General features: G+C 59.6%; 1 protein-coding gene across 1 annotated transcript in view; it reads right to left on the bottom strand.

Annotated features, from left to right (window-relative positions):
- Window positions 1-27,709, bottom strand: part of LOC116958693 (plakophilin-2-like) — a 69,069-nt gene that overhangs the window by 31,148 nt on the left and 10,212 nt on the right. The window contains exons 2-8 of the mRNA XM_076057223.1: window positions 24,703-25,321; window positions 20,715-20,794; window positions 17,111-17,243; window positions 8,385-8,631; window positions 5,803-5,950; window positions 4,828-4,945; window positions 558-839 (exon numbers count right to left, since the gene is read on the bottom strand). Coding sequence (XP_075913338.1) covers window positions 558-839; window positions 4,828-4,945; window positions 5,803-5,950; window positions 8,385-8,631; window positions 17,111-17,243; window positions 20,715-20,794; window positions 24,703-25,299 — 1,605 coding nt within the window. The 5' untranslated portion in view covers window positions 25,300-25,321. The remainder of the gene's footprint in view (window positions 1-557; window positions 840-4,827; window positions 4,946-5,802; window positions 5,951-8,384; window positions 8,632-17,110; window positions 17,244-20,714; window positions 20,795-24,702; window positions 25,322-27,709) is intronic.

Raw genomic sequence — 27,709 nt, 5'->3', positions numbered from 1 at the left:
GGCTACTTTTGTGATGGAGTTAAATAGAGATTTGTGATCGTGAGCCACGGAGGCAGACTCCATCTCCACAGCAACCCGCGACCACCACCCTCCTCATTCACCACCACTGTCAACACCACCGTCACCACCACCGTCACCACCATCACCACTGTCACCACCACTGTCACCACCACCGTCACCCACCACCGACACCGTCACCACCACCACCACCACCACTTTCACTACCACCACTACCACCACCACCGACACCGTCACCGTCACCACCTCCGACACCGTCACCACCACCACCATCACCACCGTCACCGCCACCACCATCACCGTCACCACCATCACCGTCACCACCACCGTCACCACCACCACCACCACCACCGTCACCACCACCATCGTCACCACCGCCACCACTACCACCACTGCCACTACCACCATCACCGTCACCACCATCACCGTCACCACCGTCACCACCACCACCGTCACCACCACCGTCACCACCACCGTCACCACACCCACCACCACCACCGTCACCACCACCACCGTCACCACCACCACCGTCACCACACCTCCTTGGCAGCACGGCTCCGTGAGCTGAAGCAGCCAGGCTCCTCGTAGTCGCTGGGGGCCACGCCGGGCGAGTAGGAGGGCGAGTAGGAGGAGGGCGAGTAGGAGGAGGGCGAGTAGGGGGAGGTGGTGGTGGTGGGGTTGCTGCTGCTGCTGCTGCTGTTGGGCTGCGCCTGGAGCTGAGCAGCTACGCTGGGTCCGGCCTCGTCGCTCAAGCGGTACGTGAGGTTGCGTAGCGTGCACACACAGTTCTCCACGCTCGCTCGCACGCGGCTCTCTGGGGCCTGCGGGGGGGGGCAGGGGGTAGGGGGCAGGGGGTAGGGGGGGGGCGGGGGTTTAAGGGGGGGGGGGCGGGGGTTTAAGGGGGGGGGAGGCGGGGGGCAGAGGGAATGTGGTGGGGGGGGGGGTGTTGGGGGGGGGGTATGTGGCTTAGTGAGCGAGTGGGTGAGTGAGCGAGTGGCTTAGTGAGCGAGTGGGTGAGCGAGTGTGTGAGCGAGTGGGTGAGTGAGCGAGTGGCTTAGTGAGCGAGTGAGTGTGTGAGCGAGTGGGTGAGTGAGCGAGTGGCTTAGTGAGCGAGTGGGTGAGCGAGTGTGTGAGCGAGTGGGTGAGTGAGCGAGTGGCTTAGTGAGCGAGTGGGTGAGCGAGTGTGTGAGCGAGTGGGTGAGTGAGTGAGCGAGTGGCTTAGTGAGCGAGTGGGTGAGTGAGTGTGTGAGCGAGTGGGTGAGTGAGCGAGCAAATGGCTTCATGAGTGAGTGGGTGAGTGAGCGTGCAAGTGGCTTCTTGAGCGAGTGGGTGAGCGAGTAGGTGAGCGAGTGGGTGAGCGAGTGGGTGAGCGAGTGGGTGAGCGAGTGGGTGAGCGAGTGGGTGAGCGAGTGAGCGAGTGGGTGAGCGAGTGGGTGAGCGAGCGAGCGAGTCAGTGGCTTCGTGAGCAAGTGGATGAGTGAGCGAGCAAGTGGCTTCATGAGCGAATGGGTGAGTGAGTGTGTGAGCGAGTGGGTGAGTGAGCGAGTGGCTTAGTGAGCGAGTGGATGAGCGAGTGTGTGAGCGAGTGGGTGAGTGAGCGAGTGGCTTAGTGAGCGAGTGGATGAGCGAGTGTGTGAGCGAGTGGGTGAGTGGGCGAGTGGCTTAGTGAGCGAGTGGGTGAGCGAGTGTGTGAGCGAGTGGGTGAGTGAGCGAGTGGCTTAGTGAGCGAGTGGATGAGCGAGTGTGTGAGAGAGTGGGTGAGTGAGCGAGTGGCTTAGTGAGCGAGTGGGTGAGCGAGTGTGTGAGCGAGTGGGTGAGTGAGCGAGTGGCTTAGTGAGCGAGTGGGTGAGCGAGTGTGTGAGCGAGTGGGTGAGTGAGCGAGTGGCTTAGTGAGCGAGTGGGTGAGCGAGTGTGTGAGCGAGTGGGTGAGTGAGTGGCTTAGTGAGCGAGTGGATGAGCGAGTGTGTGAGCGAGTGGGTGAGTGAGCGAGTGGCTTAGTGAGCGAGTGGGTGAGCGAGTGTGTGAGCGAGTGGGTGAGTAAGCGAGCAAGTGGCTTCTTGAGTGAGTGGGTGAGCGAGTAGGTGAGCGAGTGGGTGAGCGAGTGGGTGAGCGAGTGAGTGAGCGAGTGAGCGAGTGGGTGAGCGAGTGGGTGAGCGAGTGAGCGAGTGGGTGAGCGAGTGGGTGAGCGAGCGAGCGAGTCAGTGGCTTCGTGAGCAAGTGGATGAGTGAGCGAGCAAGTGGCTTCATGAGCGAATGGGTGAGTGAGTGTGTGAGCGAGTGGGTGAGTGAGCGAGTGGCTTAGTGAGCGAGTGGATGAGCGAGTGTGTGAGCGAGTGGGTGAGTGAGCGAGTGGCTTAGTGAGCGAGTGGATGAGCGAGTGTGTGAGCGAGTGGGTGAGTGGGCGAGTGGCTTAGTGAGCGAGTGGGTGAGCGAGTGTGTGAGCGAGTGGGTGAGTGAGCGAGTGGCTTAGTGAGCGAGTGGATGAGCGAGTGTGTGAGCGAGTGGGTGAGTGAGCGAGTGGCTTAGTGAGCGAGTGGGTGAGCGAGTGTGTGAGCGAGTGGGTGAGTGAGCGAGTGGCTTAGTGAGCGAGTGGGTGAGTGAGTGTGTGAGCGAGTGGGTGAGTGAGCGAGTGGCTTAGTGAGCGAGTGGATGAGCGAGTGTGTGAGCGAGTGGGTGAGTGAGCGAGTGGCTTAGTGAGCGAGTGGGTGAGCGAGTGTGTGAGTGAGCGAGTGGCTTAGTGAGCGAGTGGGTGAGCGAGTGGGTGAGCGAGTGTGTGAGCGAGTGGGTGAGTGAGCGAGTGGCTTAGTGAGCGAGTGGATGAGCGAGTGTGTGAGCGAGTGGGTGAGTGAGCGAGTGGCTTAGTGAGCGAGTGGATGAGCGAGTGTGTGAGCGAGTGGGTGAGTGAGCGAGTGGCTTAGTGAGCGAGTGGGTGAGCGAGTGTGTGAGCGAGTGTGTGAGCGAGTGGGTGAGTGAGCGAGTGGCTTAGTGAGCGAGTGGATGAGCGAGTGTGTGAGCGAGTGGGTGAGTGAGCGAGTGGCTTAGTGAGCGAGTGGGTGAGTGAGTGTGTGAGCGAGTGGGTGAGTGAGCGATTGGCTTAGTGAGCGAGTGGGTGAGCGAGTGTGTGAGCGAGTGGGTGAGTGAGCGAGTGGCTTAGTGAGCGAGTGGGTGAGCGAGTGTGTGAGCGAGTGGGTGAGTGAGCGAGTGGCTTAGTGAGCGAGTGGGTGAGCGAGTGTGTGAGCGAGTGGGTGAGTGAGCGAGTGGCTTAGTGAGCGAGTGGGTGAGTGAGTGTGTGAGCGAGTGGGTGAGTGAGCGAGTGGCTTAGTGAGCGAGTGGATGAGCGAGTGTGTGAGCGAGTGGGTGAGTGAGCGAGTGGCTTAGTGAGCGAGTGGGTGAGTGAGTGTGTGAGCGAGTGGGTGAGTGAGCGAGTGGCTTAGTGAGCGAGTGGATGAGCGAGTGTGTGAGCGAGTGGGTGAGTGGCTTAGTGAGCGAGTGGGTGAGCGAGTGTGTGAGCGAGTGGGTGAGTGGGCGAGTGGCTTAGTGAGCGAGTGGGTGAGCGAGTGTGTGAGCGAGTGGGTGAGTGAGCGAGTGGCTTAGTGAGCGAGTGAATGAGCGAGTGTGTGAGCGAGTGGGTGAGTGAGCGAGTGGCTTAGTGAGCGAGTGGGTGAGCGAGTGTGTGAGCGAGTGGGTGAGTGAGCGAGTGGCTTAGTGAGCGAGTGGGTGAGTGAGTGTGTGAGCGAGTGGGTGAGTGAGCGAGTGGCTTAGTGAGCGAGTGGATGAGCGAGTGTGTGAGCGAGTGAGTGAGTGAGCGAGTGGCTTAGTGAGCGAGTGGGTGAGCGAGTGTGTGAGCGAGTGGGTGAGTGAGCGAGTGGCTTAGTGAGCGAGTGGGTGAGCGAGTGTGTGAGCGAGTGTGTGAGCGAGTGGGTGAGTGAGCGAGTGGCTTAGTGAGCGAGTGGGTGAGTGAGTGTGTGAGCGAGTGGGTGAGTGAGCGAGTGGCTTAGTGAGCGAGTGGATGAGCGAGTGTGTGAGCGAGTGGGTGAGTGAGCGAGTGGCTTAGTGAGCGAGTGGGTGAGCGAGTGTGTGAGCGAGTGGGTGAGTGAGCGAGTGGCTTAGTGAGCGAGTGGATGAGCGAGTGTGTGAGCGAGTGGGTGAGTGAGCAAGTGGCTTAGTGAGCGAGTGGGTGAGCGAGTGTGTGAGCGAGTGGGTGAGTGAGCGAGTGGCTTAGTGAGCGAGTGGGTGAGCGAGTGTGTGAGCGAGTGGGTGAGTGAGCGAGTGGCTTAGTGAGCGAGTGGGTGAGTGAGTGTGTGAGCGAGTGGGTGAGTGAGCGAGCAAATGGCTTCATGAGTGAGTGGGTGAGTGAGCGTGCAAGTGGCATCTTGAGCGAGTGGGTGAGCGAGTAGGTGAGCGAGTGGGCGAGCGAGTGGGTGAGCGAGTGGGTGAGCGAGTGGGTGAGCGAGTGAGCGAGTGGGTGAGCGAGTGGGTGAGCGAGTGAGCGAGTGGGTGAGCGAGTGGGTGAGCGAGCGAGCGAGTCAGTGGCTTCGTGAGCAAGTGGATGAGTGAGCAAGCAAGTGGCTTCATGAGCGAATGGGTGAGTGAGTGTGTGAGCGAGTGGGTGAGTGAGCGAGTGGGTGAGCGGCTGAGTGGGTGAGCGAGCGAGCGAGCGGGCGAGCGAGCGTTCGTGCAGATGAGCATGCAGGCGTTTGAGGGTGGCGTGCGTGCGTGGTGAGCGAGGGTGGTGAGTGAGGGTGGTGAGCGAGGGTGGTGAGCGTGCGGGTGAGCGAGCGTGGTGAGCGAGTGAGTGGGTGTGATCACCGTCTCGTTGATGGTGCCGTGTTCTACTGCGCTGTTGGTGAACTTGACGAGTGAGTCTATCAGGCCCGGGCTCTCCCTCATGCGCCCACGTGCCTCCTGGCTTGCAGAACTCAGGTTCCTAGCGAGGGGAGTTAGCGGATATGGGGGGGGGGGGGGGGGGGGGAGTTAGCGGATATGGGGGAGGGGGAGTTAGCGGATATGGGGGAGGGGGAGTTCGCGGATATGGGGGAAGGAGTTAATGGATACGGGGGAGGTGGTTAGCGGATATGGGGGAAGGAGTTAATGGATACGGGGGAGGTGGTTAGCGGATATGGGGGAGGTAGTTAGCGGATATGGGGGAGGGAGTTAGCGGATATGGAGGGGAGGTAGAGTTAGCGGATATGGGGGGGGAGGTAGAGTTAGCGGATATGGGGGGGAGGTAGAGTTAGCGGGCATGGGTGAGGAAGAGTTAGCGGATATGGGGGGGAGGTAGGGTTAGCGGATATGGGGGGAGGAAGAGTTAGCGGACATGGGTGAGGAATAGTTAGCGGATATGGGGGGGAGGTAGAGTTAGCGGACATGTGGGAGGAAGAGTTAGCGGACATGGGGGGGAGGTAGAGTTAGCGGACATGTGGGGGAGGTAGAGTTAGCGGACATGGTTGAGGAAGAGTTAGCGGATATGGGGGGGAGGTAGAGTTAGCGGATATGGGGGTGAGGTATAGTTAGCGGATATGGGGGGGAGGTAGAGTTAGCGGACATGGGTGAGGTAGAGTTAGCGGATATGGGGGGGAGGTAGAGTTAGCGGACATGTGGGAGGAAGAGTTAGCGGACATGGGGGGGAGGTAGAGTTAGCGGACATGGTTGAGGAAGAGTTAGCGGATATGGGGGGGAGGTAGAGTTAGCGGATATGGGGGTGAGGTAGAGTTAGCGGATATGGGGGTGAGGTAGAGTTAGCGGATATGGGGGTGAGGTAGAGTTAGCGGATATGGGGGTCACCGCAGGCAGCCCGTGACGTTGTAGAAGACTTCCGCGTCAGGATTGGGGCTCCCGGGCGTGCCCTGGACCTTGCGCACCAACACGTCCAGCGAGCTCGTCACAATCTCCTCCTTCAGGGACTCCATGGACGACAGGTTCCACAGGGCGCCTAGCACAGCACGGCACGCGCGGGGGGAGAGACACGTGGGGGGTGAGAGACACGTGGGGAGACACGTGGAGACACGTGGGGGGGGAGAGACACGTGGGGGGGGGGAGAGACACGTGGGGGGTGAGAGACACGTCAGGGGTGAGAGACACGTGGGGAGACACGTGGAGACACGTGGGGGGGGAGAGACACGTGGAGGGGGAGAGACACGTGGGGAGAGACACGTGGGGAGAGACACGTGGGGGGTGAGAGACACGTCAGGGGTGAGAGACACGTGGGGAGTGAGAGACACGTGGGGGGGGAGAGACACGTGGTGGGGGAGAGACACGTGGGGAGAGACACGTGGGGAGAGACACGTGGGGGGTGAGAGACACGTCAGGGGTGAGAGACACGTGGGGAGTGAGAGACACGTGGGGGGGGAGAGACACGTGGTGGGGGAGAGACACGTGGGGAGAGACACGTGGGGAGAGACACGTGGGGACAGACACAGGGAGACACGTGGGGAGAGACACGTGGGGGGGGAGAGACACGTGGGGAGTGAGAGACACGTGGTGGGGGAGAGACACGTGGGGAGAGACACGTGGGGAGAGATACGTGGGGAGAGATACGTGGGGACAGACACAGGGAGACACGTGGGGAGAGACACGTGGGGGGGGAGAGACACGTGGAGGGGGAGAGACACGTGGGGGGTGAGAGACACGTGGGGGGGAGAGACACGTGGTGAGACACGTGGAGACACGTGGGGACACGTGGGGACACGTGGGGAGAGACACGTGGGGGGGGGGGGGAGAGACACGTGGAGAGACACGTGGGGAGAGACACGTGGGGACACGTGGGGACACGTGGGGAGAGACACGTGGGGGGGGGGAGAGACACGTGGGGGAGAGACACGTGGGGAGAGACACGTGGGGACACGTGGGGAGAGACACGTGGGGGAGAGACACGTGGGGAGACACGGGGAGACACGGGGAGAGACACGTGGGGGAGAGACACAGGGGGAGAGACACGTGGGGAGAGACACGGGGGGAGAGACACGTGGGGACACGGGGAGAGACACGTGGGGAGACACGGAGAGAGACACGTGGGGAGAGACACGTGGGGACACGGGGAGAGACACGTGGGGAGACACGTGGGGAGACACGGGGAGAGACACGGAGAGAGACACGTGGGGACAGACACGGGGAGACAAGGGGGGACGCGCGGGGAGAGACACGGGGAGAGGTGGACATGAGGATACAGACAGAACGTGACATACATGTACCTCCCGTGTCTATCCCCCCCGTGTCTCTCCCCCCCAGTGTCTCTCTCTCCTCCCCTCGTGCTCCACACACCACCGTCACCACCACCACCATCACCACCACTACCACCACCGTCACCACCACCATCACCGTCACCACCACAACCACCATCACCACCACCACCACCGTCACCACCACCATAACCACCGTCACCACCGTCACCACCACCGTCACCACCACCACCGTCACCACCATCACCACCACCACCACCACCGTCACCACCACCACCATCACCACCGTCACCACCACCACCATCACCACCACCGTCACCACCACCACCACCATCACCACCACAACCACCATCATCACCACCACCGTCACCACCACCACCGTCACCACCACCACCATCACCACCGTCACCACCACCGTCACCACCACCATCACCGTCACCACCACAACCACCATCATCACCACCACCGTCACCACCACCACCACCACCGTCACCACCACCACCACCATCACCACCGTCACCACCACCGTCACCACCATCACCACCACCACCACCACCGTCACCACCACCACCACCACCATCACCACCGTCACCACCACCACCATCACCACCACCGTCACCACCACCATCACCACCACCGCCATCACCATCACCACCACCATCACCACCGTCACCACCGTCACCACCACCACCACCACCGTCACCGCCACCACCACCACCGTCACCACCACCACCGTCACCACCACAACCACAACCACCGTCACCAGCACCGTCACCGCCACCACCACCGTCACCACCGTCACCACCACCGTCACCATCACCACCGTCACCACCACCACCGTCACCACCACAACCACAACCACCACCACCACCGCCACCACCACCGTCACCACCACCGTCACCACCACCACCATCACCACCACCGTCACCACCACCGTCACCGTCACCACCACCACCACCGTCACCACCACCGTCACCACCACCACCACCACCGTCACCATCACCACCACCACCACCACCGTCACCACCACCACCGTCACCACCGTCACCACCCTCCTACCTGACGCCTGTCTCAGCGTCTCGGCGTCTCCGCTAGAGCCCAGCACGTTGGCCAGCACCTCCACCACCACCTCCACCACCTCCACCACCACCACCGTCATCACCACCACCACCGTCACCACCCTCCTACCTGACGCCTGTCTCAGCGTCTCGGCGTCTCCGCTAGAGCCCAGCACGTTGGCCAGCACCTCCACGCCCCCGGCGTTGCGTGTCTCCTCCTTGTTGCGGCCGTCCACGTAGACGAGGTTGCGCAGGGCGCCGCACGCGCCGCTTCGGACCTCCCGCAGCTCCTCGAGGCCCCCAGCCGACGCGTCGGACCACGTCGCCGACTCGTCCAGCAGGCTCACGAGGTGGCGGATTCCTGATAGCTGATACACCTGTGGTGGGCGGTGGTGTTGGTGTTGTGGTGTTGTTGTGGTGTTGTGGTGTTGGAGTGGTGGTGGACGGTGGTGGTGTTGTGGTGTGATGGTGTTGTGGTGTTGGAGTGGTGGTGTTGGAGTGGTGGTGTTGGAGTGGTGGTGGTCGTGTTGTGGTGTTGTGGTGGTGTGGTGGTGTTGTGGTGTAGTGGTGGTGGTGGTGGGAGTGGTGTTGTAGTGGTGGTGGTTGTGGTGGTGGCAGTGACGGTGGTGGTGGCGGTGGTGACGGTAGTGGTGGCGGTGGTGGTGGCGGTGGTGGTGGTGGTGTTGTAGTGGTCGTGGTGGCGGTGGTGGTGTTGTTGTAGTGGTGTTGTAGTGGTGGAGGTTGTGGTGGTGGCGGTGGTGGTGACGGTGGTGGTGGCGGTGGTGGTGGTGGTGTTGTAGTGGTGGTGGTGGTGTTGTAGTGGTTGTGGTGGGGGTGGTGGTGTTGTGGTGTTGTAGTGGTGGTGGTGGGGGTGGTGGTGTTGTAGTGGTGGTGTAGTGGTGGTGACGGTGGTGTTGTAGTGGTGGTGGTGTTGTGGTGTTGTAGTGGTGGTGTTGTGGTGTTGTGGTGTTGTAGTGGTGGTGTTGTAGTGGTGGGGGTGGTGGTGTTGTAGTGGTGGTGTAGTGGTGGTGACGGTGGTGTTGTAGTGGTGGTGGTGTTGTGGTGTTGTAGTGGTGGTTTTGGGGGTGGTGTTGTGGTGTTGTGGTGTTATAGTGGTGGTGGTGTTGTGGTGTTGTGGTGTTGGAGTGGTGGTGGGGGTGGTGTTGTGGTGTTGTAGTGGTGTTAGTAGGGTGGGAGTGGTGGGGGTGGTGGTGTGGTGTTGTAGTGGTGGTGGTGGTGTTGTAGTGGTGGTGGTGGTGTTGTAGGAGTGGTGATTTTGTCGTGGTGTTGTAGTGGTGGTGGTGACGGTGTTGTAGTGGTGTTGGTGGGGGTGGGAGTGGTGGGGGTGGTGGTGGTGTTGTAATGGTGGTGGTGACGGTGGTGACGGTGGTGTTGTGGTGGTGGTGGTGTGTAGTGGTGGTGGGGGTAGTGGTGGTGGTGACGGTGGTGACGGTGGCGGTGGTGGTGGTGGTTGTGGTGGTGGCGGTAGGGGGAGACATCAACTATTCGTTTAACAAGCAGACAAGATGCCGAATCTCCCCCCGTGTCTCCCCCCGTGTCTCCCTGTGTCTCCCCGTGTCTCTCCCCGTGTCTCCCCCTGTCTCTCCCCGTGTCTCCCCGTGTCTCTCCCCGTGTCTCCCCGTGTCTCCCCCGTGTCTCCCCCCGTGTCTCCCTGTGTCTCCCTCACCGTGTCTCCCCCCCGTGTCTCCCCGTGTCTCCCCGTGTCTCCCCCCGTGTCTACCCAAGTGTCTCCCCCCGTGTCTCCCTGTGTCTCCCTCACCGTGTCTCCCCCCCGTGTCTCCCCGTGTCTCTCCCCGTGTCTCCCCGTGTCTCCCCCTGTCTCTCCCCGTGTCTCCCCGTGTCTCCCCCTGTCTCCCCCCGTGTCTCCCCCGTGTCTCCCCCCGTGTCTCCCTGTGTCTCCCTCACCGTGTCTCCCCCCCGTGTCCCCCCGTATCTCCACAAGTGTCTCCCCCCGTGTCTCCCTGTGTCTCCCTCACCGTGTCTCCCCCCCGTGTCTCCCCGTGTCTCTCCCCGTGTCTCCCCGTGTCTCCCCCTGTCTCTCCCCGTGTCTCCCCGTGTCTCCCCCTGTCTCCCCCCGTGTCTCCCCGTGTCTCCCCCCGTGTCTCAATGTGTCTCCCTCACCGTGTCTCCCCCCCGTGTCTCCCCGTGTCTCCCCGTGTCTCCCCCCGTGTCTCCCCAAGTGTCTCCCCCCGTCTCTCCCCCCGTCTCTCCCCCCGTGTCTCCCCGCGTGTCTTCCCCTGTGTCTCCTCGTGTCTCCATGTGTCTCCCCCCGTGTCTCCCCCCGTGTCTCCCCCCGTGTCTCTCCCCGTGTCTCTCCCCGTGTCTCCCCGCGTGTCTCCCCCTGTGTCTCCCCGTGTCTCCCCGTGTCTCCCCGTGACTCCCACCGTGTCTCCCTGTGTCTCCCCGTGTCTCCCCCCGTGTCTCCCCGTGTCTCCCCACGTGTCTCCCCCCGTGTCTCCCCGTGTCTCCCCCTGTGTCTCCCCGTGTCTCCCCCTGTCTCTCCCCGTGTCTCCCCGTGTCTCTCCGTGTCTCCCCCTGTGTCTCCCCGTGTCTCCCCCTGTGTCTCCCCCTGTCTCCCCCCCGTGTCTCCCCGTGTCTCTCCCCGTGTCTCCCCCCGTGTCTCCCCGTGTCTCCCCCTGTGTCTCCCCGTGTCTCCCCGTGTCTCCCCGTGTCTCCCCCTGTGTCTCCCCGTGTCTCCCCGTGTCTCCCCCTGTGTCTCCCCGTGTCTCCCCGTGTCTCACCCTGTGTCTCCCCGTGTCTCCCCTTGTGTCTCCCCCTGTCTCCCCCCGTGTCTCCCCGTGTCTCTCCCCGTGTCTCCCCGTGTCTCCCCGTGTCTCCCCCGTGTCTCCCCCCGTGTCTCAATGTGTCTTTCTGTGTCTCCCCCCGTGTCTCCCTCACCGTGTCTCCCCCCGTGTCTCCCCGTGTCTCCCCGTGTCTCCCCCCGTGTCTCCCCAAGTGTCTCCCCCCGTCTCTCCCCCCGTCTCTCCCCCCGTGTCTCCCCGCGTTTCTCCCCCTGTGTCTCCCCGTGTCTCCCTGTGTCTCCAACCGTGTCTCCCCCCGTGTCTCCCCGTGTCTCTCCCCGTGTCTCCCCGCGTGTCTCCCCCTGTGTCTCCCCGTGTCTCCCTGTGTCTCCCCGTGTCTCCCACCGTGTCTCCCTGTGTCTCCCCGTGTCTCCCCCCGTGTCTCCCCGTGTCTCCCCCTGTCTCCCCCCGTGTCTCCCCGTGTCTCCCCCTGTGTTTCCCCGTGTCTCCCCCTGTCTCTCCCCGTGTCTCCCCGTGTCTCCCCGTGTCTCCCCCTGTGTCTCCCCGTGTCTCCCCCTGTGTCTCCCCCTGTCTCCCCCCGTGTCTCCCCGTGTCTCTCCCCGTGTCTCCCCGTGTCTCCCCGTGTCTCCCCCGTGTCTCCCACCGTGTCTCCCTGTGTCTCCCCGTGTCTCGCCCCGTGTCTCCCCGTGTCTCCCCGTCTCTCCCCCCGTGTCTCCCCACGTGTCTCCCCCCGTGTCTCCCCGTGTCTCTCCACGTGTCTCCCCGTGTCTCCCCGTGTCTCTCCCCGTGTCTCCCCCCGTGTCTCCCCGTGTCTTCCTGTGTCTCCCCGTGTCTCCCACCGTGTCTCCCTGTGTCTCCCCGTGTCTCCCCCCGTGTCTCCCCGTGTCTCCCCGTGTCTCCCCACGTGTCTCCCCCTGTGTCTCCCCGTGTCTCCCCCCGTGTCTCCCTCACCGTGTCTCCCCCCCGTGTCTCCCCGTGTCTCCCCGTGTCTCTCACTGTCTCCCCGTGTCTCCCCCTGTATCCCCCTGTGTCTCCCCGTGTCTCCCCCTGTCTCCCCCCGTGTCTCCCTGTGTCTCCCCCTGTCTCTCCCCGTCTCTCCCCGTGTCTCCCCACGTGTCTCCCCCCGTCTCTCCCCACGTGTCTCCCCCCGTCTCTCCACGTGTCTCCCCGTGTCTCCCCGTGTCTCCCCCCGTGTATCCCCGTGTCTCCCCGTGTCTCCCCCTGTCTCTCCACGTGTCTCCCCGTGTCTCCCCGTGTCTCTCCCTGTGTCTCCCCGTGTCTCCCCCTGTGTCTCCCCGTGTCTCCCCGTGTCTCTCCCTGTGCCTCCCCCTGTCTCCCCCCGTGTCTCCCCGTGTCTCTCCCCGTGTCTCCCCGTGTCTCCCCGTGTCTCCCCCGTGTCTCCCCCCGTGTCTCAATGTGTCTCCCCGTGTCTCCCCCCGTGTCTCCCCAAGTGTCTCCCCCCGTCTCTCCCCCCGTCTCTCCCCCCGTGTCTCCTCGCGTGTCTCCCCCTGTGTCTCCCCATGTCTCCCGGTGTCTCCCACCGTGTCTCCCCGTGTCTCGCCCCGTGTCTCCCCCTGTGTCTCCCTGTGTCTCCCCGTGTCTCCCCACGTGTCTCCCCCCGTGTCTCCCCGTGTCTCCCCACGTGTATCCCCCCGTCTCTCCCCACGTGTCTCCCCCCGTCTCTCCACGTGTCTCCCCGTGTCTCCCCGTGTCTCCCCCCGTGTATCCCCGTGTCTCCCCGTGTCTCCCCCTGTCTCTCCACGTGTCTCCCCGTGTCTCCCCGTGTCTCTCCCTGTGTCTCCCCGTGTCTCCCCCTGTGTCTCCCCGTGTCTCCCCGTGTCTCTCCCTGTGCCTCCCCGTGTCTCCCCCTTTGTCTCCCCCTGTGTCTCCCCTCGTGTCTCCCCGTGTCTCCCCGTGTCTCCCCCTGTCTCCCTCCTGTCTCTCGCCGTGTCTCCCCACGTGTCTCCCCGTGTCTCCCCGTGTCTCTCCCCGTGTCTCACTGTGTCTCCCCGTGTCTTCCTGTGTCTCCCAGTGTCTCTCACCGTGTCTCCCTGTGTCTCCCCCCGTCTCTCCACGTGTCTCCCCGTGTCTCCCCGTGTCTCCCCCCGTGTATCCCCGTGTCTCCCCGTGTCTCCCCCTGTCTCTCCACGTGTCTCCCCGTGTCTCCCCGTGTCTCTCCCTGTGTCTCCCCGTGTCTCCCCCTGTGTCTCCCCGTGTCTCCCCGTGTCTCTCCCTGTGCCTCCCCGTGTCTCCCCCTGTGTCTCCCCCTGTGTCTCCCCTCGTGTCTCCCCGTGTCTCCCCGTGTCTCCCCCTGTCTCCCTGTGTCTCCCCGCCCTGTGTCTCCCCGTGTCTCCCTGTGTCTCACCCCGTGTCTCCCTGTGGCTCCCTGTCTCTCCCCGTGTCCCCCTGTGTCTCCCCGTGTCTCCCCCTGTGTCTCCCCCCGTGTCTCCCTGTGTCTCCCCGTGTCTCCCTGTGTCTCCCCGTGTCTCCCTGTGTCTCCCGGTGTCTCCCCGTGTCTCCCCGTGTCTCCCCCTGTGTATCCCCGTGTCTCCCGGTGTCTCCCCCGTGTCTCCCTGTGGCTCCCTGTCTCTCCCCGTGTCCCCCTGTGTCTCCCCGTGTCTCCCCCTGTGTCTCCCCCCGTGTCTCCCCGTGTCTCCCTGTGTCTCCCCGTGTCTCCCTGTGTCTCCCGGTGTCTCCCCGTGTCTCCCCGTGTCTCCCCCCGTATCTCCCCGTGTCTCCCCGTGTCTCGCCCCGTGTCTCCCCGTGTCTCCCCGTCTCTCCCCCCGTGTCTCCCCACGTGTCTCCCCCCGTGTCTCCCCGTGTCTCTCCACGTGTCTCCCCGTGTCTCCCCGTGTCTCTCCCCGTGTCTCCCCCCGTGTCTCCCCGTGTCTTCCTGTGTCTCCCCGTGTCTCCCACCGTGTCTCCCTGTGTCTCCCCGTGTCTCCCCCCGTGTCTCCCCGTGTCTCCCCGTGTCTCCCCACGTGTCTCCCCCTGTGTCTCCCCGTGTCTCCCCCCGTGTCTCCCTCACCGTGTCTCCCCCCCGTGTCTCCCCGTGTCTCCCCGTGTCTCTCACTGTCTCCCCGTGTCTCCCCCTGTATCCCCCTGTGTCTCCCCGTGTCTCCCCCTGTCTCCCCCCGTGTCTCCCTGTGTCTCCCCCTGTCTCTCCCCGTCTCTCCCCGTGTCTCCCCACGTGTCTCCCCCCGTCTCTCCCCACGTGTCTCCCCCCGTCTCTCCACGTGTCTCCCCGTGTCTCCCCGTGTCTCCCCCCGTGTATCCCCGTGTCTCCCCGTGTCTCCCCCTGTCTCTCCACGTGTCTCCCCGTGTCTCCCCGTGTCTCTCCCTGTGTCTCCCCGTGTCTCCCCCTGTGTCTCCCCGTGTCTCCCCGTGTCTCTCCCTGTGCCTCCCCCTGTCTCCCCCCGTGTCTCCCCGTGTCTCTCCCCGTGTCTCCCCGTGTCTCCCCGTGTCTCCCCCGTGTCTCCCCCCGTGTCTCAATGTGTCTCCCCGTGTCTCCCCCCGTGTCTCCCCAAGTGTCTCCCCCCGTCTCTCCCCCCGTCTCTCCCCCCGTGTCTCCTCGCGTGTCTCCCCCTGTGTCTCCCCATGTCTCCCGGTGTCTCCCACCGTGTCTCCCCGTGTCTCGCCCCGTGTCTCCCCCTGTGTCTCCCTGTGTCTCCCCGTGTCTCCCCACGTGTCTCCCCCCGTGTCTCCCCGTGTCTCCCCACGTGTATCCCCCCGTCTCTCCCCACGTGTCTCCCCCCGTCTCTCCACGTGTCTCCCCGTGTCTCCCCGTGTCTCCCCCCGTGTATCCCCGTGTCTCCCCGTGTCTCCCCCTGTCTCTCCACGTGTCTCCCCGTGTCTCCCCGTGTCTCTCCCTGTGTCTCCCCGTGTCTCCCCCTGTGTCTCCCCGTGTCTCCCCGTGTCTCTCCCTGTGCCTCCCCGTGTCTCCCCCTTTGTCTCCCCCTGTGTCTCCCCTCGTGTCTCCCCGTGTCTCCCCGTGTCTCCCCCTGTCTCCCTCCTGTCTCTCGCCGTGTCTCCCCACGTGTCTCCCCGTGTCTCCCCGTGTCTCTCCCCGTGTCTCACTGTGTCTCCCCGTGTCTTCCTGTGTCTCCCAGTGTCTCTCACCGTGTCTCCCTGTGTCTCCCCCCGTCTCTCCACGTGTCTCCCCGTGTCTCCCCGTGTCTCCCCCCGTGTATCCCCGTGTCTCCCCGTGTCTCCCCCTGTCTCTCCACGTGTCTCCCCGTGTCTCCCCGTGTCTCTCCCTGTGTCTCCCCGTGTCTCCCCCTGTGTCTCCCCGTGTCTCTCCCTGTGCCTCCCCGTGTCTCCCCCTGTGTCTCCCCCTGTGTCTCCCCTCGTGTCTCCCCGTGTCTCCCCGTGTCTCCCCCTGTCTCCCTGTGTCTCCCCGCCCTGTGTCTCCCCGTGTCTCCCTGTGTCTCACCCCGTGTCTCCCTGTGGCTCCCTGTCTCTCCCCGTGTCCCCCTGTGTCTCCCCGTGTCTCCCCCTGTGTCTCCCCCCGTGTCTCCCTGTGTCTCCCCGTGTCTCCCTGTGTCTCCCCGTGTCTCCCTGTGTCTCCCGGTGTCTCCCCGTGTCTCCCCGTGTCTCCCCCTGTGTATCCCCGTGTCTCCCGGTGTCTCCCCCGTGTCTCCCTGTGGCTCCCTGTCTCTCCCCGTGTCCCCCTGTGTCTCCCCGTGTCTCCCCCTGTGTCTCCCCCCGTGTCTCCCCGTGTCTCCCTGTGTCTCCCCGTGTCTCCCTGTGTCTCCCGGTGTCTCCCCGTGTCTCCCCGTGTCTCCCCCCGTATCTCCCCGTGTCTCCCCGTGTCTCCCCCTGTCTCCCTGTGTCTCCCCGCCCTGTGTCTCCCCGTGTCTCCCTGTGTCTCCCCCCGTGTCTCCCTGTGGCTCCCTGTCTCTCCCCGTGTCCCCCCGTGTCTCCCCGTGTCTTCCCCTGTGTCTCCCCCCGTGTCTCCCTGTGTCTCCCCGTGTCTCCCTGTGTCTCCCTGTGTCTCCCTGTGTCTCCCCGTGTCTCCCCGTGTCTCCCCCTGTGTCTCCCCGTGTCTCCCTGTCTCCCCGTGTCTCCCCGTGTCTCCCCCTGTGTCTCCCCGTGTCTCCCTGTGTCTCCCCGTGTCTCCCCGTGTCTCCCCCTGTGTCTCCCCGTGTCTCCCTGTCTCCCCGTGTCTCCCCGTGTCTCCCCCTGTGTCTCCCCGTGTCTCCCTGTGTCTCCCCCTGTCTCCCCCTGTGTCTCCCCCTGTGTCTCCCCCTGTGTCTCACCCCGTGTCTCCCCCTGTCTCCCCCTGTCTCCCCCTGTCTCCCCCCGTGTCTCCCCGTGTCTCCCCGTGTCTCCCCGTCTCCCCCCGTCTCCCACGTGTCTCCCCGTGTCTCTCCCTGCACCTCGCCGTGTCCCCCTGTGTCTCCCCGTGTCACCCCCCGTGTCTCCCCGTGTCTCCCGGTGTCTCCCCGTGTCTCCCCCTGTGTCTCACCCTGTGTCTCCCCCTGTGTCTCCCCCCGTGTCTCCCCCTGTGTCTCCCCGTGTCTCCCTGTGTCTCCCCCCCGTGTCTCCCCGTGTCTCCCCGTGTCTCCCTGTGTCTCTCCCTGTGCCTCCCCGTGTCCCCCTGTGTCTCCCCTTGTCTCCCCGTGTCTCCCCCCGTGTCTCCCCGTGTCTCCCCCTGTGTCTCCCCCTGTGTCTCCCCGTGTCTCCCTGTGTCTCCCCGTGTCTCCCCGTGTCTCCCCCTGTGTCTCCCCGTGTCACCCTGTGTCTCCCCGTGTCTCCCCGTGTCTCCCCGTGTCCCCCTGTGTCTCCCCGTGTCACCCCCCGTGTCTCCCCGTGTCTCCCGGTGTCTCCCCGTGTCTCCCCGTGTCTCCCCCTGTGTCTCCCCGTGTCACCCTGTGTCTCCCCCTGTCTCCCCGTGTCTCCCCCTGTGTCTCCCCGTGTCACCCTGTGTCTCCCCCTGTCTCCCCCTGTCTCCCCCTGTGTCTCCCCCTGTGTCTCCCCCGTGTCTCCCCCTGTCTCCCCCTGTCTCCCCCTGTGTCTCCCCCTGTGTCTCCCCCTGTGTCTCCCTCCGTGTCTCCCCCCGTGTCTCCCTCACTGTGTCCTTGTTGGCCTGGTTCTGGTACGCGTGGTGCTGGATGTATGCCGTGGCCATGGCCAGGTTCTGTCGCTGGGCCACCATCTCGATAGCTCGCTCCAGTGTCATGTCCTTCACGTCTACAGAGGCGCGCCTGTGGGCGGACAGGTGAGGGAGTGGACAGGTGAGGGTACAGGTGAGTGAGTGGACGGGTGAGTGGACAGGTGAGTGAGTGTACAGGTGAGGGAGTGGACAGGTGAGGGTACAGGTGAGTAAGTGTACGGGTGAGTGTACAGGTGAGTGAGTGGACGGGTGAGGGAGGGTACAGGTGAGTGGACGGGTGAGTGGAAGGGTGAGTGGACAGGTGAGTGAGTGGATGGGTGAGTGTACAGGTGAGTGAGTGGATGGGTGAGTGTACAGGTGAGTGAGTGGACGGGTGAGTGGACAGGTGAGTGAGTGGATGGGTGAGTGTACAGGTGAGTGAGTGGATGGGTGAGTGTACAGGTGAGTGAGTGGACAGGTGAGGGTACAGGTGAGTGAGTGGACGGGTGAGTGTACAGGTGAGTGAGTGGATGGGTGAGTGGACAGGTGAGTGAGTGGACGGGTGAGTGGATGGGTGAGTGTACAGGTGAGTGAGAGGACGGGTGAGGGAGGGTACAGGTGAGTGTACAGGTGAGTGAGTGGATGGGTGAGTGTACAGGTGAGTGAGTGGACGTGTGAGTGTACAGGTGAGTGAGTGGATGGGTGAGTGGACGGGTGAGTGTACAGGTGAGTGAGTGGACGGGTGAGTGTACAGGTGAGTGAGTGGACAGGTGAGTGAGTGGATGGGTGAGTGTACAGGTGAGTGTACAGGTGAGTGAGTGGACGGGTGAGTGGACGGGTGAGTGTACAGGTGAGTGTACAGGTGAGTGAGTGGACGGGTGAGTGGACGGGTGAGTGAGTGGATGGGTGAGTGTACAGGTGAGTGAGTGGATGGGTGAGTGTACAGGTGAGTGAGTGGACGGGTGAGTGGACAGGTGAGTGAGTGGATGGGTGAGTGTACAGGTGAGTGAGTGGACGGGTGAGTGTACAGGTGAGTGAGTGGACGGGTGAGTGGACAGGTGAGTGAGTGGATGGGTGAGTGTACAGGTGAGTGAGTGGATGGGTGAGTGTACAGGTGAGTGAGTGGATGGGTGAGTGGACGGGTGAGTGAGTGGATGGGTGAGTGTACAGGTGAGTGAGTGGACAGGTGAGTGAGTGTACAGGTGAGTGAGTGGATGGGTGAGTGGACGGGTGAGTGAGTGGATGGGTGAGTGTACAGGTGAGTGAGTGGACGGGTGAGTGTACAGGTGAGTGAGTGGACGGGTGAGTGTACAGGTGAGTGAGTGGACGGGTGAGTGTACAGGTGAGTGAGTGGACGGGTGAGTGGACAGGTGAGTGAGTGGATGGGTGAGTGTACAGGTGAGTGAGTGGATGGGTGAGTGTACAGGTGAGTGAGTGGACGGGTGAGTGGACGGGTGAGTGGACGGGTGAGTGTACAGGTGAGTGAGTGGATGGGTGAGTGTACAGGTGAGTGAGTGGACGGGTGAGTGGACGGGTGAGTGGACGGGTGAGTGGACGGGTGAGTGTACAGGTGAGTGAGTGGACGGGTGAGTGGACAGGTGAGTGAGTGGATGGGTGAGTGGACGGGTGAGTGAGTGGATGGGTGAGTGTACAGGTGAGTGAGTGGACGGGTGAGTGTACAGGTGAGTGAGTGGATGGGTGAGTGGACAGGTGAGTGAGTGGATGGGTGAGTGTACAGGTGAGTGAGTGGATGGGTGAGTGTACAGGTGAGTGAGTGGACAGGTGAGTGAGTGTACAGGTGAGTGAGTGGATGGGTGAGTGGACGGGTGAGTGAGTGGATGGGTGAGTGTACAGGTGAGTGAGTGGATGGGTGAGTGTACAGGTGAGTGAGTGGATGGGTGAGTGGACGGGTGAGTGGACGGGTGAGTGGACAGGTGAGTGGACAGGTGAGTGAGTGTACAGGTGAGGGAGGGTACAGGTGAGTGGACGGGTGAGTGGAAGGGTGAGTGGACAGGTGAGTGAGTGTACAGGTGAGTGTACAGGTGAGTGTACAGGTGAGTGGACGGGTGAGTGGACAGGTGAGTGGACAGGTGAGTGGACGGGTGAGTGGACGGGTGAGTGAGTGTACAGGTGAGTGAGTGTACAGGTGAGTGTACAGGTGAGTGGACGGGTGAGTGGACGGGTGAGTGGACAGGTGAGTGGACGGGTGAGTGGACGGGTGAGTGAGTGGACGGGTGAGTGGGCGGGTGGGTGAGTGGACGGGTGAGTGGGCGGGTGAGTGGACAGGTGAGTTAGGGTACAGGTGAGGGTACAGGTGAGTGAGTGAGTGAGTGTACAGGTGAGTGGACGGGTGAGTGGACAGGTGAGTGAGGGTACAGGTGAGTGGACGGGTGAGTGGACAGGTGAGTGAGAGGACAGGTGAGTGAGGGTACAGGTGAGTGGACGGGTGAGTGGACAGGTGAGTGAGGGTACAGGTGAGTGGACGGGTGAGTGGACGGGTGAGTGGACAGGTGAGTGTACAGGTGAGTGGACGGGTGAGTGTACAGGTGAATGAGTGTACAGGTGAGGGTACAGGTGAATGAGTGTACAGGTGAGGGTACAGGTGAGTGAGTGAGTGTACAGGTGAGTGAGTCAGTGTACAGGTGAGTGGACGGGTGAGTTTACAGGTGAGTGAGTGTACAGGTGAGGGTACAGGTGAGTGAGTGAGTGTACAGGTAAGTGAGGGTACAGGTGAGTGTACAGGTGAGTGTACAGGTGAGCAAGTGTACAGGTGAGTGTACAGGTGAGTAAGTGTACAGTGAGTGTACAGGTGAGTGTACAGGTGAGTGACTTTACAGGTGAGTGACTTTACAGGTGAATGAGTGTACAGGTGAGTGACTTTACAGGTGAGTGACTTTACAGGTGAATGAGTGTACAGGTGAGTGACTTTACAGGTGAGTGACTTTACAGGTGAATGAGTGTACAGGTGAGTGAGTGTAGAGGTGAGTGAGTGTACAGGTGAGTGAGTGTACAGGTGAGTGTACAGGTGAGTGTACAGGTGAGTGTACAGGTGAGTGTACAGGTGAGTGAGTGGACAGGTGAGTGGACAGGTGAGTGTACAGGAGAGTGAGTGTACAGGTGAGTGTACAGGTGAGTGTACAGGTGAGTGAGTGGACAGGTGAGTGAGTGGACAGGTGAGTGGACAGGTAAGTGTACAGGTGAGTGAGTGGACAGGTGAATGAGTGGACAGGTGAGTGAGTGGATAGGTGAGTGGACAATTGAGTGTACAGGTGAGTGAGTGGACAGTTGAATGTACAGGTGAGTGTACACGTGAGTGAGTGGACAGGTGGGTGTACAGGTGAGTGATTGTACAGGTGAGTGATTGGACAGGTGAGTGGACAGGTGAGTGTACAGGTGAGTGAGTGTACAGGTGAGTCAGTGTACAGGTGAGTGTACAGGTGAGTGAGTGTACAGGTGAGTGAGTGTACAGGTGAGTGTACAGGTGAGTGAGTGTACAGGTCAGTGAGTGTACAGCTGAGTGTACAGGTGAGTGAGTGTACAGGTGAGTGAGTGTACAGGTGAGTGAGTGTACAGGTGTCTGTACCTGAATCCATTCATATTAGCACCCTTGACTGAACGCTTGGTCACCACGCGAGAGGTCTTGGAGCTATCCACGGTAATCTCCTGCATATGTGGCATTATAATCAACATCATCATCAGCATCATCAGCATCATCACCACCATCATCAACATCATCAGCAGCATCAGCAGCAGCATAAACATCATCATCAGCAGCAGCATCAATATGATCACTACCACCATCACCACCATCTCCACCATCGCCACCTCCATCACCACCACCACCACCACCTCCATCACGTCAATCACCATCACCACCTCCACCACTTCCATAACCACCTCCGCAATCACCACCACCACCTCCATCAGCATCAGCACCATTACCACCACCACCACCACCACCTCCATGACCAACTCCACCATCACCACCACCTCCATCACCACCTCCACCACTTCCATCACCTCCATCACCACCATCACCACCTCCACAATCACCACTACCACCTCCATCATCACCACCACTACCTCCATTACCACTTCCACAATCACCACTACCACCTCCATCACCACCATCACCACCACCATGACCAACTCCACCATCACCACCACCTCCACCACCACCTCCACCACTTCCATCACCTCCATCACCACCATCACCACCTCCACCACCTCCACAATCACCACTACCACCTCCATCACCACCATCACCACCTCCATTACCACCTCCACACTCACCACTACCACCATCACCACGATCACCACCTCCATTACCACCATCACCACCACCACTACCACCACCTCCATGACCAACTCCACCATCACCACCACCACCACTACCACCACCTCCATGACCAACTCCACAATCACCGCCACCACCACCTCCATCACTACCTCCATCACCACCTCCATCACCACCTCCATCACCACCATCACCTCCACCACCTCCATCAACAACAACAAAAACAACAACCGCCATGCGCCACTAAGTGGCGGTGATGTCACCACGACGCTTGTGCCAGGCTATGTGCACATTGAGGCCACGTGAAGTGTCGAACGCCCACTGGCAGGAGGTCACAGGGCAGACCCAGGTGCCACAGGTCGACTGACTGAGATGACTGGCTGATGCACCACCTGTGCCCCCTACTGTGCCAACTTGCTGTGCTTTAGCCACCCGGCGCTCCGCTCGTTGTTGTGAGCATCGCTCCTCTGCCCTCCATTGTTGTTGGAGGGCGACTGCCTCCAACTGCCCAGTAGCGTCCTTCACGAGCCTCCTCCACAGAGGCCGATCTTGACACCGCTGGTAGCGGTAATCGGCCAGTCCACTCAGCTCCACATCCTCTACCACATCACTCCATCTCTTCTCTAGTCCGTGACAGGCCCATTTCGCCCCCTCGATACAGCCGAACAAAACCGGCGAATATTCTCCATTAGGGGGGTCCACGTTCCGCAAGCGTAGAGAAGGGAGGGAATAACTGTGGTTGAGAAGACCTGAAGCTTCGTGCAGAGTGACAGACCAGATAGTTTCCACACAGCAGCGTTATGCAACCGATTAACAGATATTGCCGCTCGACTGATGTTGAGTGAGACCTCTGCTGTTAAACCAGAGCCGGTCATTAGCACACTGCCTAGATATGGGAAACTCTCCACTCTCTCCACAACTGCCCTATCACCAATTGGGAGTTGTGGGGTGGAGTCTCTGAAGGGTACAAAATACCCAGGCAGGTGCTAAGTTTTGGTGGGGCTGATGGTAAGGCACCACCTCTTAATGGCAAGCTCCAGGTTCAGCAGCATCGCCTCCCACTCCACCTCTGAGTGAGCAGCAATTGCCAGATCATCCGTAATACATAATATGGTTAAGCAATAGGGAGCCATCCCTTGACCACACGCGGGCATCGATCAGCCTCCCATGGTATCTGTACCAGATAGAAATTCCTCTGGTACAGCTATTGAAGGCTTCATGAACTACGTGGTCTACATAGATGTTAAATTATGTGGGAGCCAGAGGACATCCCTGTCGCACCCCAAGGTGTACAGGGAATGGCTCTGACTCCCGGCCACGTAGTTTTACCCGGGCCCACTCACCATCATGAAGGTCCTTAATGATCGTGAGCAGAGGGTCAGGGACTCTGAAAGCACGAAGAACAACCCAGAGCCCAGGCCTACTGATGGTATCATAGGCCTTGACCAGGTCAAGTAGAGATGTAGGTCTTGCTGGAATTCCCTACACCTCTGCTGTAGCAGACAGACAGAAAATATGGCATCTGTGCAGGACCGCCCTTTCCTGAAACCGCATTAGGGCTCCGCAAGCCTCTCCTCAGCGCGCCTGGCAAGGCGATGTTGAATAATCCTTGCCAGGACCTTTCCCACCACACTGAGGAGTGAGAAGACCCTGTAGTTGTTACAGTCTGTGTGGTCCCCCGTCTTAAAGAGGGGGACCACCAGGGCATCCTTCCAATCCCGCGGAACCCGTCCAGTGGTCCAGACTGTTGTTATGATGTCATGTAGGGCAGTCTGTGAACAAATGCCACCTTCCCTGAGCATTTCACTTGGTGAGATCATCTCTGCCCGGTGCCTTTCCTGGTCTCAGACTCCGGATCGCCTTCAGTACTTCCTCAACAGATGGCACCTCAGCCAGCCACTCACAGGGGGTGACTACTTCTTCCAATACTTGAGGCAAAGCATCCTCAGCAGGGTCATCCCCACTTTGCCCCATGATGTTTTCCAGGCTAAAGGATTTTCCCTCCCCCTAAATCTCACAGAAATGCTCAGCAAATCTGCAAAACCTGTACCTGTGATTTGTGATCGTGGGCCGCTGAGGCAGACTCCATCTCCTCAGAAATTCGCGACCACCAACCATCTTTGCAGCATCTCACGGCTCTCCGAACCTCTGAGCGAAGGCTGCGGTAATCCTCCTCATTCTCTGACGTGGGATGCTGTAGACTATTAGAGTGGGCCTGTGCTTTTTCTCAACCATCCTGAACACCTCTGTCAGCCAGGGTCTCTGGGGAGGTCTGCACCGAGTACCCAAAGCAGCCATTGCAGCTTTGGGTACTCGCTGGTCCATCACTATGTAGTCCAGCAGATGTTCTTGCTTGGACCTGGCATGCATCCATGATATTGTGTGGATGCTCTGATGCCGGAACAGCGTGTTGGTAATTACAAGCCCATGGGCTGCACAAAAATCTAACAGCCTCCTGCCGTTGTTATTGAGCTGATTTGGCCCATGCCCTCCAATCACTGCAGACCAGGTGCCAGCATCATGACCAACTCGGGCATTGAAGTTACCCAACAAGATGCCTCTATCCCGAGGGGCCACTATAGCCAGCACCTGTGACAGGAGGTCATAGAAGGCATCCGACTCATCGACCTTGCCTGCATCCCTCCACGGATGTTCGTCTTCGGTGGGGGCATAAGTAACCACGACCACCACTCCTCGCCTCTGGTTGATGGGAAGGCGAGCCCAAAGTAGCCTGGGGTTTTACAGCTTCGCACACCTCACCGCCACGCTCCCACACTCCTTGAATTATTTTGTTCAGAAGAAGAGCCACTCCCTGTTGTTTGGCAGTCTCCTGCCCCGAGTAGAGGACTGTCCACCCCTCATGGTGGTCCACCGGACCTCCAGAATACCACAGAGATCCACGCGGTACCGGTCCAGCTCCCAACAGATGAGTGGCAGCCTCTCCTCCGCAGTGAGCGTTCGAACATTCCACGTGGCCACAAGTAGTAGGTTTTTTTTCTGTTCCTGGAGGAGCCCCGAGGGTAAGGATTCAGTCTCCTGGCTCCGCCAAATGGGGTTTGGCCAGGAGACTTCACAGACGTCTGTCCCCCCCCTCCCGGGGCCTCCAGCACAAGCTTATTAATAAAAGTTTTCAGTCACGGATTGGTAGTAATTAATTAAGGAGGGGTTACCAGCCCCTCGCACCCGTCCAGAGCCCCCATCACCACCACCACCACCATCACCACCTCCTCCACCACCACCACCACTAGCACCACCTCCATGACCACCACCTCACCTCGCTCTTCTGCATCTCCATGACGGCCGCGTCCAATGGGCGAACAGCATCCACCTCAACGATCTCCTGGGCACCACCGGCACCACCACCAGCACCACCACCACCACCAAAAGCAGCAGCAGCAGCAGCAGCAGCAGCGGATCCGGAGTCATCGTCCTCATAGATCCACTGTCCACCCTGGCCACCACCGCCCCCTCCATCACCGCCAGCGGGCCCAGTGACAGCAGTTCCAAGGCTACCTGCAAAGAAGCCACCACCACCACCGCCACCAAAGCCACCACCGCCACCACCACCAAAGCCACCACCACCACCACCACCGCCACCACCGCCACCACCGCAGAGGGTGCAGTAGCCTCCGTGACCCAGAGTTCCATGTCGACCCAGCGTGGTGACCACACCACCACCACCACCACCACCGCTGTGGTGGTGATGCCGCCCGTGGTGGTGGTGGTGGTGCTGGTGCTGGTACTGGTGCTGGTACTGGCTGTTGCCGTAGGCCCCGCCCGAGGCTGCGGAGGAGGCGGTGGTGCCGGTGGTGGCGGAGTTGTTGAAGCTGCTGCTGTGGCTGAGGGTGCCCTGCCCCAAGCTGTCACGCATCGAGGTGCGTTGGATGTACAGCCTGGTGTGGAGGTGGTGCAGAGGGGTCGGTGGCAGCGTGAGTGGCAGCGTGAGTGTTGCGGATGTCACGAATGCACCAAGAGACTGTCACCGCATCGCGTGCATTAACGTGCTGAGCACACGGCTGTACACAACACTACTCGACTATGAACTACTACTACACTATACACTACACCACTATACACTACACTATAAACTACTATACACTATACACTACACCACTATACACTACACTATACACTACACCACTATACACTACACTATAAACTACTATACACTATACACTACACCACTATACACTACACTATAAACTACTATACACTACACCACTATACACTACACTATAAACTACTATACACTATACACTACACCACTATACACTACACTATACACTACACCACTATACACTACACTATAAACTACTATACACTATACACTACATCACTATACACTACACTATAAACTACTATACACTATACACTACATCACTATACACTACATTATAAACTACTATACACTGCACTATACACTACACTACACCACTACACACTACACTATTATACACTACACTACTATACACAAACACTATTCCACTATAAACTACTATACACTACACTATACACTACACCACTATACACTGCTGTAAACTACACTATACACTACACCACTATACACTACACTATAAACTACTATACACTGCACTATACACTACACCACTACACACTACACTATTATACACTACACTACTATACACAACACTACGCCACTATACACCACTATACACTATACACTACACCACTATACACTACACTATAAACTACTATACACTGCACTATACACTACACTACACCACTACACACTACACTATTATACACTACACTACTATACACAACACTACTCCACTATAAACTACTATACACTATACACTACACCACTATACACTACACTATAAACTACTATACACTGCACTATACACTACACTACTATACACAACACTACTCCACTATAAACTACTATATACTATACACTACACCACTATACACTACACTATAAACTACTATACACTACACCACTATACACTGCTGTACACTACACTATACACTACACCACTATATACTGCACTATAGACTACACGACTATACACTACAGTACTACATACTACACTATAAACTACTATACACTGCACTATACATTGCACCACGACACACCATTATTCACTACACTACTATATACTACACTATACACTACACCACTATACACTACACTATATACTACTATACACTACACCACTACACACCACTATACACTACACCACTACACACTACTCTACACTACACTACTATATACTACATTATACACTACACACTACACTACTATACACTACACTATACATCACACGATATACTACACTATACACTGCAATTTACACGATACTATTACACTACACTTCTGGCTGGCCATCAAACAAAGATGGCGGTCACCGCATTATCATCATCATCATCGTCGTCATCATCATCGTCATCATCATCGTCATCATCATCATCATCGTCGTCATCATCATCGTCATCATCGTCATCGTCATCATCATCATCGTCATCATCATCGTCGTCATCATCATCGTCATCATCGTCATCGTCATCATCGTCATCATCGTCATCGTCATCATCGTCATCATCATCATCGTCATCATCGTCATCATCATCGTCATCATCGTCATCATTGTCATCATCATCATCATCGTCATCATCGTCATCATCATCGTCATCATCGTCATTGTCATCATCGTCGTCATCATCGTCATTGTCATCATCGTCGTTATCATCATCATCGTCATCATCGTCATCATCGTCATCATCGTCGTCGTCATCATCGTCGTCGTCGTCATCATCATCGTCGTCATCATCGTCATTATCGTCATCATTATCATCGTCATCATCATTGTCATCATCATTGTCATCATCATTGTCATCATCGTCATCATCGTCATTGTCATCATCGTCATCATCGTCATCATCATCGTCATCATCGTCATTGTCATCATCGTCGTTATTGTCATCATCGTCATCATCGTCATCATCATCGTCGTCATCATCATCATCGTCGTCATCATCGTCGTCATCATCGTCGTCAACATCGTCATCATCGTCGTCATCATCATCGTCATCATCGTCATCATCATCGTCATCATCGTCATTGTCATCATCGTCGTCATCATCGTCATTGTCATCATCGTCGTTATCATCATCATCGTCATCATCGTCATCATCGTCATCATCGTCGTCGTCATCATCGTCGTCGTCGTCATCATCATCGTCGTCATCATCGTCATTATCGTCATCATTATCATCGTCATCATCATTGTCATCATCATTGTCATCATCATTGTCAT

Source organism: Petromyzon marinus, chromosome 80 (assembly GCF_048934315.1).
Source record: "Petromyzon marinus isolate PM22_M1 ecotype Great Lakes invasive population chromosome 80, UKy_Petmar_22M1.pri1.0, whole genome shotgun sequence".
Lineage (NCBI taxonomy): Eukaryota > Metazoa > Chordata > Hyperoartia > Petromyzontiformes > Petromyzontidae > Petromyzon > Petromyzon marinus.
Note: the sequence above shows the minus strand (reverse complement) of the source record. Positions and strands in the feature narration are given on the sequence as shown.